Here is a 20,010-nt window from a genome sequence, read left to right as displayed (position 1 = left end):
TTCCAAACAACATAAATTATTTAATTGAACTACAGTGCCAAGTTTACATGGGCCAAGTGATTTATATAGCACTCATCCTTAAACATGATTGTTGTTCTGTTATCAGTAGAGTATGTAGGAATATTAAAACACAATGCAGATCCTCCTCTTTGATTTTGTTATTACTAAATGGTAAAAAATGTATACATTGCTCCACCTGTCCAATCAGACATGCATAATATAATTGGCTCTTTTTCTGAACTTCCTCATAAGATGTTTTTTGGTGTTTTCTGTGGGGCGGAATAGAATTATATAACACTTTGGCACAAACATGCAACAGAGCATGGCCCAACTGGAGGACAAGATGGCAAAAATCTCCATGGCCACAGTGTACTTGCTGTTGGTGGAGATATGAGCTGGGATGAAAGACAACCAGACACTGAGAAAGGCTATCATGCTGAAGGTAATGAGCTTGGCCTCATTAAAGCTGTCAGGGAGATGTTGAGACAAGAAAGCAACAACACAACTGATCACAGCCAAGACACCGAGATACCCTAAAGTACCCCAAAAGCCGATGGCTGAGCCCTCATTACATTCAAGAATGAGGACTCCAGGTTTTACCTTTTCATTATATTCAGAGAAAGGTGGGAAAAGTGCAAGCCAAGTGAGACAGATCAGGAACTGGAAGAACGTTCCTAAGCTAATGACTTTACAGGAGACATAAGGACCAGCCCATCTTTTTAAATCACTGTTTGGTCTAGTAGCCCTGAATGCAATTGCAACAATGATTGTCTTGGCCAATATGCATGATAAACAAAGAGCAGATATCATACCAAAGGCAACCTGTCGTAAAAGACACTTCTCATGTTGAGGATAGCCAATAAAGGCCAAAGAGCACAAGAAGGAAAGAGAAAGGCAGATCAGGAGAAGACAACTGATGGTATAATTGTTGGCTCGTACTACAGGAGTGGCTTTGTAAGAAATAAGAAGCCCTAAAATAGCTAAAGGTACAAAGGATGAGCTGACAGTGGTGGTTGTTAATGTGATACCCAATGGCTCTTCGTATTTTAGATATTCAGTAATTTTTGGCAAACATCTGTCTTTATCTTGACTTGGCCATTGATTCCACGGGCATTTCAAGCACTCACCCGAGTCTGAAATAATGTAAAAAAAAGCCATTGGAAAAAATCAAATACCACTGTGTTCACAATAAGTTGTATCGTTTATTGAATACTTACCCTTCTGACTGGAGATTTCTCCTTGGGAACAGGTGACACACTGATAACAGCAACTTGGTTCTCCTTTTTTGGCAGCTTTTCTGAAACCCGGCAAACAATTTGCATTACAGACAGAAACCGGGACCTAGAAATAAAACAACAATTTTTATTGAAAAACTTTCTCTTTTACTACACACAAAACATAGAAATGGCATGCTAAAATTGAAAATACTGAATAAAATATGGCATACAGTAGTCCCTAAAAAAAAAAAATGCTGTTCTTTTTAGCTGTTGATCTTTCAGTTCCTAACCTACTCTGAACATTTAAGCTTTGTTCATGGTAATTCGGGACTGTTATTTCCAGCAATCCACTGACTGGAACTGCCTCCTCACATAAACTTTCAAGTATTGTGGCTTTAAAACATGGCCAATGCAAGGAAGCCCATAACCAAGCGGAGATATATCATGCACCTTTCAGCTATTAGTTTAGAAAATGTACTTGATAATTGATATAAGCTTTTTGGTTGCTATGGGCAACTTCTTAACTCACCCTCTTTAGAAGACACATCTTCCCCACAGCCTGAAGCCTGCTGCTGGAATATCTAAAGTCTACTGATAGCCTCCAAGGTGAACTCTGTCCAAATTATGCTAAATTGTGGGTTTTATACCTAAGAGGCTTGCCTAAAGCAATAACCAAAGACACATAACTGAGGGTTAAACAACATATTACCATCACTTAACCTCTTCAGTGGCATGCCCGGAAAATCTCCAGGACCAGCTGCGCTGTGCAGACTGGCAACCCTGGAAATTTTCCGGGCATGCCACTGCTCCCCCTCCCCCCTTCCTCCTCCTCCTTACATTCTGCTCGGCCAGCCCGGTGAATGACACTATCGTGTCGTGACATCATGACGCGATCGCGTCATTCCACAAAACTCCACCGCCTGAGCAGAGTACAAGTGAGGAGGGGGGGAAAGGATGTTAGTGCTGGCGGGCTAGTGCCCACCAGCACATGCTGACTGGAGGATGCCATCAGTGGGTTATCCATCGATGGATAACCTCGATAGTGTAAATCCATCTGGAATGGATCCATTGATAGTTTTACCCATCGATGGTAATCCCTCATTTACAGTACACATGGGGGCGTGACTTAGTGGGTGTCAGGGGACACTTTTAGAAAAAAAATTAAATTCAGTAGCACTAAACCATCAATGGCGGGAAACCATCTGGTTCTCCCCCACCGATGGTAAAAGTATTTGACATCGGTCATAGTCCATCAATGATTTTGAATCATCGATGGTCGTTGGCCATCCCTAGCTACCCCTAGGCAACGAGCATTCCCTAAGGCAACGAGCATTCCCCATGGCAACGAGCATGGATCCCAGAGCATAAAACCCCTGGCATAAAGCATGACACTGCGCGTGAAACCCCTGGCAATGCGCATGAAACCCCTGGCAACGCGCATGAAACCCCTGGCAATGAGCGGGTAAAAAAAATTAAAAACCTGCCCTGGGAGGTGTTACCAAATTCGAAAAACCCGCCACTGTAGGGGTTAATGATGTTTTTAATCTTTAGAGTAATTATCTGTAATGAATACTGAATTTTTGCAGCTAATGCAAGAGGGTGTTTCTACATCATTCTTTTGGTCAAACCTATGTTTCTAGAAGTAATGATAAAAGAGTACAGTACATCTTACCACTTGATTATCAGAAGACCATTGTAGTTCACTCATGTTGATAATCAGAACTTGTTTATTGGCAGCTGTGCTATGATATCTTCCCACCTTGACCTGTATCATTGTGCCCTCAGGACTTAGTTGCCAGTTGACAATATCATAAACAGGAGGAGGATCCCCATTGTCATCAAAGGAAATAGCAATTTCACTGCTTAGCTTCACCCGCACCTTCTTCATATAGTGTAAAATCTATAGGGGAAGCAAAGAAAATATGACTTGTTTCCAATAATAGCTTTCCAGTTTATAATAGAATTAGAAAATTCCTAAATCTCTATCAACATGCGATGGTCTAAAAAATTGATAAACAAAAAAGTCATCATGATACCACTACAACCTTGTGGGATCTGTATAGGAAGTGCCGCTACAACAGCATGGTGGTGTCCGTACAGGATAACAGTGGGAGTATCTGTACTGGGTCCAGTAGAGAACCATCTTCCATTTTGCAGTTCACCTATCTTGACCACTTGCAATTGTATAAGTTGTATTTTATCTACCTTCCAGTACTCAGTTCATCTGTAAGATCTCTTCCATATTATATGGTAGTTTTAGTTTAGTTTATGTATAATACATTTTTTATTTACATGCAATTCTTGCAGAATTGGAAGCATTCTGTTATGCAATAGGTAGCATCAATCCTTGTGTATGAATGCCTATTTCCCAATAGATTGTAAGCTTGCGAGCAGGGCCCTCCTACCTCTATGTCTGTCTGTTTTTACCCAGTTTTGTTCTATTACTGTTGTTCTAATTGTAAAGCGCAACGGAATATGCTGCGCTATATAAGAAACTGTTAGTAAATAATAAATAAATACTGACTTGTTCCATGGATGAGCACCAGAAATAAGAAGGAGTGGATTCCTATACTACAGAAATATATTTATCCTAAATGTCATTGAAGAATATCTATGAAAGATATATGTTTACTGCAATACTGAGAATCAGACCATCTTAAGGATATTGGGGGTCATTCCGAGTTGTTCGCTCGCAAGCTGCTTTTAGCAGCTTTGCACACGCTAAGCCGCCGCCTACTGGGAGTGAATCTTAGCTTATCAAAATTGCGAACGAAATATTTGCAATATTGTGAAAAGACTTCTCTGTGCAGTTTCTGAGTAGCTCCAGACTTACTCTGCCAGTGCGATCAGTTCAGTGCTTGTCATTCCTGGTTTGACGTCACAATCACACCCAGCGTTCGCCCAGACACTCCTCCGTTTCTCCAGCCACTCCCGCGTTTTTCCCAGAAACGGTAGCGTTTTTTTCACACACACCCATAAAACGGCCAGTTTCCGCCCAGAAACACCCACTTCCTGTCAATCACATTACGATCACCAGAACAAAGCAAAAACCTTGTAATGCCGTGAGTAAAATACCTAACTGCATAGCAAATTTACTTGGCGCAGTCGCACTGCGGACATTGCGCATGCGCATTAGCGACTAATCACTCCTTTGCGAAAAAAAAATAACGAGCGAACAACTTGGAATGACCCCCATTGATGGACATTTTAAGACTGAATGACTTATTGAACATACATTGCTGCTAGGGGGTACTTACCTGTTTGTATATAAAGAGATGGTGTAGATGTACAGTACAATATATAGTGTACTGGGTATGCATAGTTAGTGTTTTATTAATGATTTATATATAATATATAATCATTAAAAAAGGAGCAACTTTGCACTCTAAAGAACCATGGGGGTCATTCCGAGTTGATCGTAGCTGTGATAAATTTAGCACAGCTACGATCATTCACACTGACATGCGGGGGATGCCCAGCACAGGGCTAGTCCGCCCCGCATGTCAGTACCGCCCCCCTTCCCCCCCGCAGAAGTGCAAAGGCATCGCACAGCGGCGATGCCTTTGCACTTCAAGAGTAGCTCCCGGCCAGCGCAGCTTTAGCGTGCTGGCCGGGAGTGCTACTCGTCGCTCCCCGGTCCGCAGCGGCTGCGCGTGACATCACGCAGCCGCCGCGGCCCGCCCCACCAATGGTCCGGCCACACCTGCGTTGGCCAGACCTCGCCCACTAAATGGCAGCTTAACACCGCCATCCAACCCCCTCCCACCCAGCGACCGCCTCTGCCTCAGAGGCGATCGCTAGGCAACGACGGCTGCCATGTGCCAGCACACTGCGGCGCCGGCGCATGCGCTGTTCTGACCCGATCGCTGCGCTGCGAGAAACTGCAGCGAGCGATCGGGTCGGAATGACCCCCCATGTTGTTTGTTTTTATTTTTTTGCATGAAGAGTGAATACTGGTTGCTTTTTCATGTATACAAAAAGAAAAACTTTTGTTGTTGGCGCTATTTATAATATACTGCACATCTGTTTGAATCTAGCAAATAAAAGGATAAGGATTTTGTTCATATTTTGATAAAAACATTTAAGCTTGCAGCGCATCGTCCAGGTGGGATACGTACGATTACCAGCGGATAGGATGTCAGCTGGCATGATCGCGAGATCCCATCCACCAGAATGCTGGCAGCAGGGCGAGTGCTAGAAAGCCCCTTGCGAACTCGCTGCACTCGCCATGCTGCGGACACGGTGGCTATCTGTGCTCGCCACAGATTATATTCTCCCTCTATGGGTGTCGTGAACACCCACAGAGAGAGAATAGCCTGTGTCGTCGGTAGTCCAGTGGCGGCATTTCACCTCATGTCGGGATTCCAGCATTGGTATTGTGACTGCCAGGATCCTGACTGGCGGTATTTTAACCGCTTCCCATCCAGGTAGCCCAATTCTCTACACTAGCTTATACAGGTAACACACCATTACATTGCAGTTAAAATCACTCACCTTTCAGAAAAACAGAAGGGAACATCTATACATGGGCTGGCTTGTGATCCACACCCAACTTGGCCTTTTATAAATTAGCCTTGATTGAAAGCAGCTATGATAGCGCTAGGCAAAAATTTGAAGCAAAACAGAAAGGAAATAGCCCCACCTGGTGGTGGGATGTAAGACGCACTCCTGCATAGATACTATGTTCTACTCCACAATGAATACATCCTAACTTTTCACATTTCCCCATCCAATCACAATCACCATCAGCATCTGACATGTAATGCAGGCGGGAAGAGTTTACAATCTTCTTCGAACAATACTGTAACAGCTAGATTCTCACCTGCCATGGTTTGAAACTCCATATATTTGAGCAACTTCTGTTGACAAAGGGTCCATTCCCTGCCTTGCACATGGCAAGGTCATGCAAGCTCTGAGCTATCACATGCACGGCACAGTAGAGCGCATATATATGTCTTAGGCTGGATACACTATTTAAATTAACTCTGAAATGTTCATCTCCATCTTCCCCTGCACTGTTATTTGCCATCTGCTCTACTTGAGATGGGAGTTTATTGAAATCTAGATATGCATTTTTCAAATTGTCCTCGGAAAACAATAGGTCCCATGTTTCTTGTGATCGTCTGGGGACTCCAATCTGGTCAATAAGTTCATGGAACCCTGGGCTAAAGTCACTATTTAACGCAAAGCCTACAGTTCCCAAGAGGAGATTCCAATATTTCTCTGGTAAAAACATGGCAGACGCTGCCCAAGCCTCACTGGCCACCCAAGTCTTCTCTGTTATGTTCTGCTTTATCAGTTCATCAAATAAAACAATCACATCAACTTCAGCTGCAAAAACAACCACAACCTTGGCTTTTGACTTCTTGATGGTCTGAATGATGGGTGGAATATTATGATCGGGGCGACTGCTCTGGATATATACTAAGAACTCCACACATGCTCCAGATTTCAGTATTTCTTGTCGAAGAGCCTGAATGCCTTGAATCCCATAATCACTGGCATCAGCAATCACTCCCACCCATGTCCATCCAAAATGCAGCACAAGCTGGGCCAATCCAAGAGATTGATAAGCGTCACTGGGCACAGTCCGAAAGAAGGACGGAAATTGTGTCTTATCACTCAGAAGATAGCTGGTTGAAAAGTGGCTGATCTGTTGTAAAAACATATAATGGAATTTTTATTTTAATGTTAGTAGTGTAATCAAGAGGGCAAACTCTTTGTAGCTGTTTCTAATCATTATTGTCTTTTGCCATAGTCATGTTTGCAACTTGCCTGTGGGCCCCACGCCATTTAGGAGCCCTGTGACAACGGATCAACATAATATTGATTTGATCTTGAAAGAAAATTACAAACAAGCTTTCTTAAATTGTTTCCATAAGATAGAAAAAAAATCAACTCCAAGAAATGAAAATTTCTCTAAAGGTACCCATTAACAACGTAAAGCACATAAGCCATATACATCAGATTCACATTACAGTTTCCAGATTGTAGACTATTGATTGGTAAAATGAAAAACTTATTAGGATATAAATTACAAGGGGGCACCAAGATTTTGATTGCCTAAGGGCTTCAACAGGGTTTATTTCAGCACTGTATGAAAATAGTACAATGTGAACATTATTTTAAATAAACTTTACAATCAATACTGTGGATACGTTCACAAAGAGTATAGACAGATACTTTCCTCTACAACCTAAGAACAATGGGGCAGATGTATTAACCTGGAGAAGAGATAAAGAAGTTATAAAGCAGTGATAAGCGCACCAGCCAATCATTACGGATTTGAAAAATGACAGTTAGGAGCTGACTGTCTGGTGCGTTATCACCTTGCACTTATCACTTCTTTATCACTTCATTATCACTTCTTTATCCCTTCTCCAGGCTTAATACATCTGCCCCAATGAGTGTCTGATGGGCTCTAATCTCATCTCTTAAGGCTATAAATGTACAACATTCCATTGATGCTTGATAATTGGTTTGTTTGGGATCAAAGTATGAAGGCAAGCTGGATTCTTCAGTGGAATAAAATTATAAAAATTTGCACTCATTAGCAGATGGAACATCTGTGAATTCAGCATCATTTTAGAACTTGCCAAATTGATTTGCTCATCTCTGCTTACTAGTGAAAGCTACGTGCATCTAGATGTACAGTATGACTCTGGGCCAAAGATCACCTGTATTTCTGTCTCAGATCCAGTCAGTGTCATGAACAAAATATGGAGTTAGTAAAACAGTGACTATAATACTGTAAGTTACTGTACATGTGTGTAGAAATTGTTTACTTAGTCAATAACCCTGAATCCTTCCTTATGTTCCTCTGTGCTTATGTTCCTGTGTTCTTAGTGCCATAGAGTTGAATGGGTTTTGTGAGTTACGTCATAAAACATACTTGTGGATACCTGGTCAGGCCCAGAATGTGGGCCATAAGGATTGAAAATGTTGAGAAAGAGTGGCCAATGACAGCAGCCAGTTGCTCACGCTGTCGGCACTGGTAGTTGGGGATAGCTCTGCTTTGCCCTGTTACAATCCTCAGAGTTCCTTCAAGCTCCCTCTGAAACATCTTGCAGGAATCATAAATCTGGAAGCCCAAGGTGATGTTGGGGAGAATGTTTGGGTTGTTGTTTATCTCCTTCATTGCATACGGAATGGTCAATAAATGAATATATTTTTCCAATTGAAATCTAAGAAGATAATTGATGCAATTATGTTAAGTACTGTAAGTAATGAGTGTTGAAGGAAAAAAGGACAAGCATTTTGGAATCTTTCAGTAAACAAAGGGGTGTAAAATGTTAGTGGGTCATAAAGTAGAACCAAAATTGTAAAACGGGGGCATAGCATTAACTTTCTCCAATCACAATACCCTGACCTGTTCCTTATTCTCAAATTTGTTTTTCATATTCTGCCTCCAATACCCTGAACTATTCCTCCCTTAACAACTTCTCTCTCTGATCCTGACCCCAATAATCTGGCCTGTTCCTCTCTGCTAAGCTGCTTTGTCCCATCCTGCCTTCAACAATCTGACCATTTTTTCCTTTCCAAATGTCTCTGTCCTATCCCGTCTCCAATAGCCTAATCCCTCCCTTAAAAGTTAACTGTCCTATCCTGCCTCTGCTCTAAATGTCTCTGCTCTATCCTCCTTTACACATCATGGCCTCATTCAAACTTCTACTCTCTATCCTGCCTCCAATATCCCAACCTCCAGACTTCTCTTCCCTATCCTGCCTTTGATTTCCTGACCTCTAAACCTCTTTTCCCTATCCCGAATCCAATACCTTTACCTATTCCTCACTCTCAAACTTCTCTTACCTGGATGAATTCTTCTACTTGCTCAGTTGGACATTAACCTGAAGATTTTGATCAGTGCTTACCTAGCCATTCATCTATAACTAAATGGAATGCAGAAGCAATCAGGCGAAACATCTATTTATAAACCTCACTCTGCAAAACACATCGTTCAAGCAGGATTTAACTGGTTTGCTTGGATACATAACAATTGACTGCCCTATGCAAGTGCACTTTACTATTAATGAAGCAGGATCAACCTTTTGATACTTGTTTTAAGCTGTGGATACAATAATTACCATTTTCTCCTATAACATTAACATCTTGCCTTCCAATACCACTGAATGGGTTGATGTTTTAATATGTGTCTCATTAATTAAAGCTATTTGCTGTGTTTTGAGGGACAATATTCATCTTTTTTTTAGACTTGTGTTTTTTGTTTTCTTTTATTGTCTTTTTATTGTATGTGTAATGAATAAATTATATGAATATTGGATTAATATTCTTGTTGCAATTGCGCAGTTCTTTTCCCCCTTTTTAATACTCTATTACTGGACTCTACACAGTGGGTCCCTTGAACTGCAGCACCTGCATCAAGTTGATTATTTATTTATATATTTATATCAGTAGCAGTGGTGACTCCAGAGGTGGGGCTGCAGGTCAGTTCAAATTTCAAATAGGGGAGCCGCACCAACTGCCACCAACTGCCATTTCAAACTGACTCACTGGCAGTTGGTGTGGCGCCCCTATTTGAATTTTGAACTGAGGGCAGCCCCAACTCTGGAAACGACCCCTGATCAGTAGCACTGTGGGATTTTGCTTTGATATTCCTTATATTTCATGTCTACTCTCTCTCCATCTATCCCACTTGTACCCCCTGTATGATATTTTCAAAATTATTTTATTTATAAGTGAGTGCTGTGCCATGTGCAATTTTCATTTATGGAATCTGTGCTTGTTTTTGTGCTACTTGTCATTGTTCATGTGCAACTATTACTTGTATTTGTAGCACACAATTTATTATTATGCTTAATTTGTGCTTACTGTACAGTGTTTGCTTTATTTGTATGTGGACTTTCTGGCATTCATGGTGCCATACAAATACAGTAACACCTGACGATGATGATGATGATGATGATGATGATGATGATGATGATGATGATGAAGAACTGTCATCTTCAAGGAGACAGGAAGAGAGGTGATTTGTTTGAAAAGTATTAACAGAGATCAGGAATCAGTATTTGCATGTCTAAGAACAATGGGACACACTGCGAAGCTGGAAAGAGGAAGACCAAAAGGCAACATAAGGAAGAATTAAAAACAGAGAAGATGTTAGACCCATGGAATTGTTTCTCAGCAGTTGTGGTGAAGACTCACATAGCAAAAAGAATGACATAAAACATGTTGCTACAGTACAAAATATTAAGAAAGGAAAACCAAAAATTCAAAACATGCCTCCCACCCCCAGAAGAAACGAAAAAATACTAGATGGACACACGTTCCTTTTATGCCACGAATTTTTGGATTTGCATGATCCAATAAATAGTGTAAATAATAGCATACTGTACTTTTTACAGATTTCTTTTTCTGGTTTGTGGATGAACGACATATTGGGGTATATGGTTTCCGAATGAATGCCTAGTATTAACCCAAATATGATATCCCCACTTTCATAAATCCCCTCCATGTCTTGGCCATTCCAAATGCAACTTTGTCCATTAGAATAGCAGGTTTCTGGAAGGAGGTAATACAGAATGAGGTAGCAGCAGGTCTTGTAACACAATGTCCTCAGCCTGTAATAGAAAGAGGTGATGTTGTGGTAGCAATATAAGTCTGTTTATTCATCGTGAATTTGGTGTCTGTTTTATAGGTTATTACTGATTACGGTTTCATTTTGACTTAACTGCTCCAGCATAGATTGGTATATAATATGCCAGTAACCATAGATACATCTCTTCTCATTATTGACAACTTCACAATATAACTCCTCAGTTTATACATTTTACTTGATGTTTGTAGAAGTGGAATATATGACAATATCTTTTAAATTAAATTTAGTAGTTAAGATACCATACTGTTGAGCTTTCTACTGCACCAAGGTCTGCATGGAGACTGATATATGTAACAGACTCAGATGGTTAATTGGTTCAAAGCAGGCACTGCCAACAATATTAACATTTTTGAAGCTATGTCCTCAGTATTTTACAATTTATGCAAATGCCCCTATTTGTCATCTAGTGCATGCATATTTGACCTCCCAAAATTTGGTTTTGCAAATTAATCTGAAAAATAATTTGTTACTTTTTTGAGATGGTGGGGCTATCTGGAAATGCACATGCTAGACTGAGGAATCATCTCAGGACACTTCCTGAATTATTGAGATCTTTGAATTCAGCCATGGGACACCAATGGTTACTTGTTGGTCTGGTCAGAATAATATTAATCAACACTGGGGCCACTGATATTGCAGTATTGGGCCAAATGCCTAATATTGGTTTTAATTAGAAAAACATACACTTAGGCTATGGTATATAGTAAATAAGTTATCGCCCAAGCTGCAGGTGGATCTCCTTAGAATATGTCCATGTCCATGACATTTTCTATAGGTGGATAATGTGAGAACCATCTTTTGTTATTAATTGTGGACTATGTTAAGCTTAAATACGAGTTCCGTGATATTTTATCAAGTTTATGAATCATTATTCTAATAATGTCTGCCCCATCTCTTTGCCAGCATATCTCGGCTCTGTGATATTTGTACAGTGTGTATTGCTACTTCCAATAACTTACCTTAGAAATGAAGTAAATGATCATGATCTGCTCCTGGACATTTGTTGTTGGGAAATTAGTCAAAAATATTTCTAGTTCAAGCAACATAAAGGGGGAAATGTAATAGGGTGTGAGAATCAGAAAGTGAGAGATTTTGGCCAAATGTTCCTGTTTTTTTTTAAAGTGGCAATCATTTACATATAAAACCAGGTTGATTTTGCCATGTAAATGATTGCCACTTTAAAAAAAAACAGGATAATTTTACCAAAATATCTCACTTTCTGATTCTTACACCCTATTACATTTCCCCCATAATGTTTAAACATATATATTGTAAGAAAATAAAACATTGTTCCGTCGTTTGTAAGTTTACTCAATTGTTTTTTATTTGGAACTTTACCTTGCTATACAATTACTTGTCTAAAAAAAAAAAAAACAATATGGGGCAAGTACTTCAGGAGGTATTTGTATGTTTTAAGACCAGAATAGATAGGTATATTTGACGCCATTTTTTTATTTAAATTTATTTACAGTATATACATTTAGGTAGTGGGAACCAAGTTAAAGTTAATTTTATCTAAAAAGAGGAAATTATATTGTGCATGTTTTCAATATTAAAATTAAAATAATAATTAATACAAAATAGGGACATTTCCAAAACAGAAATATCTAGACAAAAATGTTTAAAAATGTTGAGTGTTCCTGTTAAACTGGCACCATAGCTGACTACATCATGCATACGCTGCAGTGACATGCCCTAAGGCACTCCAACTGCTCTGGTGCCTACAAATATATAGTTACACCTGTATTTCATACAGTCTAATAAATCACTAACAATTAGTACAAACCCCATTGCTCTGTATATCTGGTAAATCTAAGACCAAATGGACATTAAATATATATATATCCAATATATATATATATATTGAGAGATAGTCCCTTCAGCATTATCATCACATTAATACTATGGGGACCAGTGTGTATTATACAACAGAGTAGATTTTATCAAATTGAGCCTTGGATAGTAATGTGGAAGCAAAGTGTTAATTATGAATGTGGAATGATGAACAAGTTGTATTTGTCCTAGTGGAATAAGAATCCCATAGAGAAGATAATTCTGCATAATTATCTGTAGCAACACAGCTGCTTCCAGCACTTGTGATGTACAGTAGTAACACAATATGCTCTGTCAGTTCTGCTTGTAGTAAATCTGTACTAGATACATAAATGTGGGCCTTGTACTGAACATACTGATTCTACATCAGTTATATTAACATAATGCTTAATGATTTTGAGCCTTAACTAATGAATTGATTCACAGTTATATTTGTTGCAAAAGAATTTAAAAGATGCATTAATGGTATAGAAATAATTGTACAGATATTTTAGTTAAAAGAAATTCTGATCTTTGCTTTAAAAATAGTCCTTAAAAATGGATGATATTTGGATAATCTCAAACTTTGAGTAAATAAAGTTTATGTTTTTATTGTGTACATTAAGGAAGCAATATCATTGTAGTTCACATGTAACAGAAAACACTTAGAACCATTGCAGTTATATGTAGTATTATTATTATTATTATTATTATTTAAACCTATTGCTCACATTTATTAAAAATAGAAAGAAATAGATGCTGGGCATAAATTAATTTCCCCCGGCAATACCGAAACCCATATACTGAACCATAATAGTAATTTGTAGCTTTGCTGGGTTATTTGCCATTTATTTCATGTTGCTTACTTAGTATATTGGTGGCTTGGGGTTCTTCATTCAATACAAAAATGAATCCATAAAAAAGGAGTTAATACAAAAACAACCACTCAAATAAAGTGGGTGGGAGAGATTTACAGAAAGTTGAGCTACTGTAACTTAGTGACCGGCAATAATATAAAGCTTTAAATATCCCCCTAGATACCCTTTAAGCTTTTACTAAATCAATGCAACTAACACTCCAATGAGAAAATGGGATTTAACATACAGTAACTCTTCTCCAACATCAGGGTTAGACATGGCTCATGCATAATAAACATGCCTTATACTTCTCTAAACCCCCCAATGGTTGATTATCCACTGATAACCCATACAACTTGTCTTAACTCTAAATACTTATCTAAAAATAATGACACTGGACAACAGGAGTTGGTATCAAATTTAGGTCAAATTTATTTGTGGCATCAGCCAATGAAAATGTATTTTTGATTTTTTTTTTTTCTTGAATCATTAAGTTAATTAAAGTTAGTATGGTGGCAGACAACAACAAAGAATAGACAAAATACAACAAGGACATGCATGCAGCTGAGAGAAATGAAAAACGGTGTGGTCTATGAATACTGGATATGGCCCTTTCCCGTTTCCTACAAAAGACCGTGCCTATAGAAATGACCCTAAAAGCAAATTAAGAATCCCCAGCATGGACTATGCCTACCGAAGAGTCACTTTTCCAGCAAACAAACTCGCTGCAATAGTCAATATCAACTTATCAGTTTAGACTTTGGTTCCCATAAATGACCCACAGTTTAATTATGTGCAAATGGAACTTCCATCTCCGAAAAATAGCACTTTCTTTGCATCAGTGAGAATCCCACGAGCCAATACAAAGAAATGAATCAAGGTACTGAATCACTCCTATATCCTCCACAGCAGCCAATGCACACCAGTGAAGGAATGCGCTAAAATGTTCAAACAAGGAACAGGATATCAAACAACCCATAGGCAAGCACTAATCAATTAAATATTCTCCCTGAAGATTGAAATACTATGGATGGAGGAATGGCCAATTCCACATCAATTGTTGTCAAAAGAGAAGCTTTGCCAAAAGATCTCACCAGATTCAAATGGCAAACAACTGATATTTCACACTTGATACCTCTGTCAGAATTGCATCACTGATAGAACTTCCAACAGGCAAATAAAGATTTTGGGATCTGCATAAATTTAAGCATCAGGTATGTCAATGGAAGTTACTTAAAAGAACTAGCCACCCACCCTAAATCATCCTAAGAAATATCCTTCTCATGAATGACTAACGTCAGATCAAACACTGACTTCAAGTTGCTAGGTGTAATTAATGATAAATGACCTCTAAAAGGAAGAAGTAATCCTTCCAAAAAACCCATTCAGAAAACATTGCCTCTTTCTTATCTGTGGAGATAGCAAGCTATCTACACAGTGGCTCAAGATTGATAAGTGCATTATTTACCCACTTGAAAGGTCTCTTTTGCTGGGTGTAGCCCGCTGCAACAGAACTTTTCACCACAAGGATCCATTGTGTAGCCGTAACTTCCCATGGAAATTTCCAGGAATTTTAGCACAATAAGATGTTCTTGTCAGCATCCAGGACTATTTCATGCATGCACTAAGTGTTCCTTGTAGCTAACCTCCTGTTCTTCAGGGTTTTGGGATTTCTCTCAGTCTTGCAAAGCTCGATACAGTATTCTGCTTCCTAGCTACACCCACCTGTGTAGGAATTCCTCCATGTGAGTGGCAGAATCCTGTGTACAGCTTCTAGGTCTCTCTGTGCATTGTTTCCAGCAGCCATGTTACCTAGTCAGCTGACGGGATTGTTTACCAATAGGAGTGCTGGTAATCCTCAGCTGACTCTTTCCTCCAATGGCAGCCTATCTAAGGATATAAAGCTGGTCTCCAAGAACAAAAAGGGGCTTGAACAACTTGCTTCTTCAGTGCATGCTGCTATGTGTTGCTGCTCTAGGTTCCAGGCTCCACTCTGTGCTTCCTAGAGCATTTCTAGAGTGTTCATTGCCCAGAGATATTCAACATCGATCCAATATTGATCATCACTCAGTTATTCAACATCAAACTTCTCCAAGTGCTTCCTGGTACTGTGTGCTATCATCAATCTCCAGTACAGCATCGGATATATCCACGTGTTCTCTAGTGCTGATTAACATTGGATATCTCTATGTGTTGTCCAGTGCCGATTATCATTGGATATCTCTACGTGTTCTCAAGTGCTGATTACCATCAGATATCTCTACATGTTCTCCAGTTGCTATCAATTGCTTCTTAAAGTACCAAATGCCATCAGTTACCTTTGATTGCTTCTTCAAGTGTTTCCTAGTTCTTCAGTGTCTCAAGTACCGAGTGCCATCGGTCACCATCAATTACTTCTTGAAGTACTTAGTGCCATCGGTCACCATTGATTGGTTCTTCAAGTATCTTCTAGTTCTTCAGTGTCTCAAGTACCATGTGCCATTAGTTATCATTGATTGCTTCTTCAAGAAAGTTCGAGTACTCCAGTGCTTCAAGTACCATCAGTCATTCTATATACGGTGATCTGTTGTTTCTCCTGGTTCTCATGCCCTCCAGACAATCAGTGTCTAGAATCTGGTTTCAGACTGTTCCACTAGTGACTAATTCATATCTCATGGACTACCTCTAGCTGTCTATCCTCTGACTACTCAGCTATTACAAGGTACCTGTCCAGGGGGCCGCGACCTGCCTGTTCGGAGCCGCAAAACCCAAATACCCATTGGAGGGGATCACTGTTGAAAACCTTCCAGTGGGTTAGACTCCACGCCTCTGGTCAGGTCTCATCAACATCTGGTATTACCAGTACATGAGGAGGTCCTATATTCGTCCTCCTTGAGTATTGTGGCATTCCAACCCAGTAAACCCTCTTGCAACCATCAGCTAAGTTCACAGAGACCCAGGATGTGACAGTTCTGATAGCTAGGTCTCCAAATAGCATGTGAAAGAAGTATACATACCAACATGCCAATTGAAGATAACTTCAATGCCACCCTTACCCTTGCCTATCTCCAAATCCGCTTTGGACTTAAATGCAAGGGCAAACACAACAACAAATTTTCTTTTGCAATACACCACTGCAAGCCACACAAAATAGCAGTGTTGTTGTAATGGAAAACCCCACCATTAGACAACAATTCCATATCAGAACTGCTACTGCTAATCAAATGTGACCTACAGGATGGATGCCCGATGGGAGCAATTTGCCTGCTTAGGAGCAGACTCAGAAGAAGACTTATAAAGTCAATGCTAAGCAAGGAAGACTGAAACCTCCTACCCAAAATGTGCTAACTCACTGGGTGGATAAGACAATTTATCACCAACAGGAACCTCTAACTGCTACTTGCTAAGGGGATGCAACATCGACACTTACATGACCTGCAGGAGATGGAATTGAGACACAACTGTCTATAATCACAGCAGACACATTGGAAACAAGTACAGAACCAGGTGGAGCAACAGCAGTTTCCATTGAATTATGAGGCAGAAGCCAATCCTAAGGCCTGCAATAGCTGACCCATGAGAGGAGAAAGGGCAGCCTGCAATTGCACTTGCAAATGTGATCCCCAAATAGAAGAGGGAGGTAGAAAAGATTGTGCAGCCATCAAAGGTGCCAAATTTACAGCGAGTGCAAGCAGTGAATTCGCTGATGCCAATTAATTACTGTATGTGCAGGAACTGGAGGGGTAGAATAGAGAAACAACTGGTGTGATGTGCAACCCCCCTGTGATGTCACAATTGGGGACCCAGCAGCTTATATGACCACCAGCCCCATCTGCAGCCACATTGAAAGAAGGAGCTCCTAACAAAACTTTTGCATATCCTCTTTTGAGATGCCTAGCCATGACCCACGAGTTGGGGACGAATCAGCCATAACTTTTGACCCAGTCAGAGTGGTTATCTTGTATAGGCAGGCATGCCATTTAATGACACAGTAATAGTGGCTGCTGCTCTTGACCAGGATCAGAAAAATGAGGGCAAGCATGGGTGCTGCACCAGGGGCTGCTGCACAGGCTCAACAGCAGACTTCTTGGGGTGGCAGGTGATGCACTATTTTACATTTTACAATCAAATATGTTCACATGGTGGACCTGCACAACAGTAACATGCCAGGTCCTTTCTGTTCCTATTGGGGCTACGGCCCATGCTGCCACTAACTTTCTACATTTACTGGTTTAGGGTTTATGCAAAGGGAGCCACTTTCTTCGTCCAGTAATTCCTTTTATTCTGGAGAAACGAGATTTAGCAAAATTTCATCCTTATAGATTAATTGTTAGACGTCTGTTAACACTGTGCATCTACAGTAGCACATCTTGTTTGTTGTGGGGATGTTATCCAGAATGTATACTTGTATTCCTATTATTCATTTGTACAGGTTGTCTTTCTGGTTGGTTCACAATGCAGTGCATATGTTGTTGTTCTATAATAATAATAATAATAATAATAAATTATAACAATAATAATGATATTTAATAATAGTCAAGTAAAATGATTAATACTGGTTACATTTATTTTTATTGCTGCAACCTGTCAAAATAGATCAAAACCAAATACTAGAAGAATACTAACATATTAAAATAACATCATAACATGATTGAATGTATTGTTTCATTGAAATCCAGAACAATTACTTTTGTGTTAATACTGTTACAAAAACCCAATTTAAAAAGAAAACACTACTTATTCACTCATCACAAAACAATAGTTTTTTTCCTATAAATACCACTTTCACCAAGAAACTGAAATTACCGGGTAAAGCAGTTCTACCCAGTAATTTCATTAAAAACACAGGTCCTTTTCCTGTATGATAGGGTCAAACCAGGTTTAAATTCCTAGGACTTCGACCCTGGAATTTACCAGGTTTGGAGACCTGGGAATTTCAACCCAGGTTGACCCTTTCACACAGACAAAATACCCATGTTGATCTGCAAATTACCGAGTCGAAATTCTCGATCCAGTAATTTGCTTGTCTGTGTTAAATAGGGGGTCAGACAGAGCCTGGCAACAATTGTCGGGTTTTCTGTCTGAAATTGGTATAATAGAGTATGTACAGTAAGACTAGTAGAGCACAAAGTGTTATGTCCTCCTTGATTCTATTATTGCTAAATGGTTACATATGTACATAATACATTGTCCATCTGTTCAATCAGGAATGCACATTGTAATTGGTTCTTTTTCTAAACCTCTTCGTGAGATGTTTTTTAGTGTTCACTGTGGGGCGGAATAGAATTATATAACATTTTGGCACAAATATGCAACAGAGCATGGCCCAACTGGAGGACAAGATGGCAAAGATCTCTAGGGCCTCTGTGTACTTGCCACTGGTGGAGAGATGAGCTGGAATGAAAGACAACCAGACACTGAGAAAGGCTATCATGCTGAAGGTTATGAATTTAGCCTCATTAAATATGTCAGGGAGATGCCGAGACAAGAAAGCAACAACACAACTGATCACAGCCAAGATACCGAGATACCCTAAAGTACTCCAAAAGCCGATGGCTGAGCCCTCATTACATTCAAGAATGAGGACTTCAGGTTTGACCTTGTCATTATATTCAGGGAAAGGTGGGAAAAGTGCAAGCCAAGTGAGACAGATCAGGAACAGAAAGAACGTTCCTAAGCTAAGGACTTTACAGGAGACATGAGGACCAGCCCATCTTTTTAAATCGCTGTTTGGTCTAGTTGCCCTGAATGCAATTGCAACCATGATTGTCTTGGCCAAGATGCATGAGACACAAAGAGCAAATACCGTACCAAAGGCAACCTGTCGTAAAAGACACTTCTCACGTTGAGGATAGCCAATAATGGCCAAAGAGCACAAGAAGCAAAGAGAAAGGCAGATCAGGAGAAGACAACTGATGTAATAATTGTTGGCTCGTACTACAGGAGTTGCTTTGTAAGAAATAAGAAGTCCTAAAATAGCTAAAGGTACAAAGGATGAGCTGACAGTGGTGGTTGTTAATGTGATACCCAATGGCTCTTCGTATTTTAGATATTCAATGGTTTTTGGCAAACATCTGTCTTTATCTTGACTTGGCCATTGATTCCACAGGCACTTCAAACACTCAGTCGAGTCTGAAATGATGTAAAATAAGACATTGGAGAAAATCAAATACCACTGTGTTCACACAAAGTTTGGATCATCTATTGTCTTCTCACCAGTATTATTGGAGATCTCTCCTTGGGAACAGGTGACACACTGATAGCAGCAACTTGGTTCTCCTTTCTTGGCAGCTTTTCTGAATCCCGGGGAACAATTTTTATTACACATAGAAATCGGGACCTAGAAAATAAAACACCAACTTTTTTTCTAACATTAATGAAATGAAACATAGAAATGGCATGGTAATACAGGTTGAGTATCCCTTATCCAAAATGCTTGGGACCAGAGGTATTTTGGATATCGGATTTTTCCGTATTTTGGAATAATTGCATACCATAATGAGATATCATGAGGATAGGACCCAAGTCT

General features: G+C 39.7%; 1 protein-coding gene across 1 annotated transcript; it reads right to left on the bottom strand.

Moving 5' to 3' along the window:
• Nucleotides 1-204: 204 nt before the first annotated feature.
• Nucleotides 205-8,355, bottom strand: LOC134934193 (extracellular calcium-sensing receptor-like). The gene is made up of 5 exons (XM_063929683.1): nt 8,110-8,355; nt 6,040-6,870; nt 2,890-3,117; nt 1,218-1,341; nt 205-1,133 (listed from the first exon to the last, which is right to left on the bottom strand). Exons 1-5 carry the CDS (start codon nt 8,353-8,355, stop codon nt 205-207), a joined length of 2,358 nt encoding a protein of 785 aa, XP_063785753.1.
• Between the last annotated feature and the right edge of the window lie 11,655 nt (nt 8,356-20,010).

This window comes from Pseudophryne corroboree, chromosome 6, assembly GCF_028390025.1.
Source record: "Pseudophryne corroboree isolate aPseCor3 chromosome 6, aPseCor3.hap2, whole genome shotgun sequence".
In the NCBI taxonomy this organism is placed as follows: domain Eukaryota; kingdom Metazoa; phylum Chordata; class Amphibia; order Anura; family Myobatrachidae; genus Pseudophryne; species Pseudophryne corroboree.
Note: the sequence above shows the minus strand (reverse complement) of the source record. Positions and strands in the feature narration are given on the sequence as shown.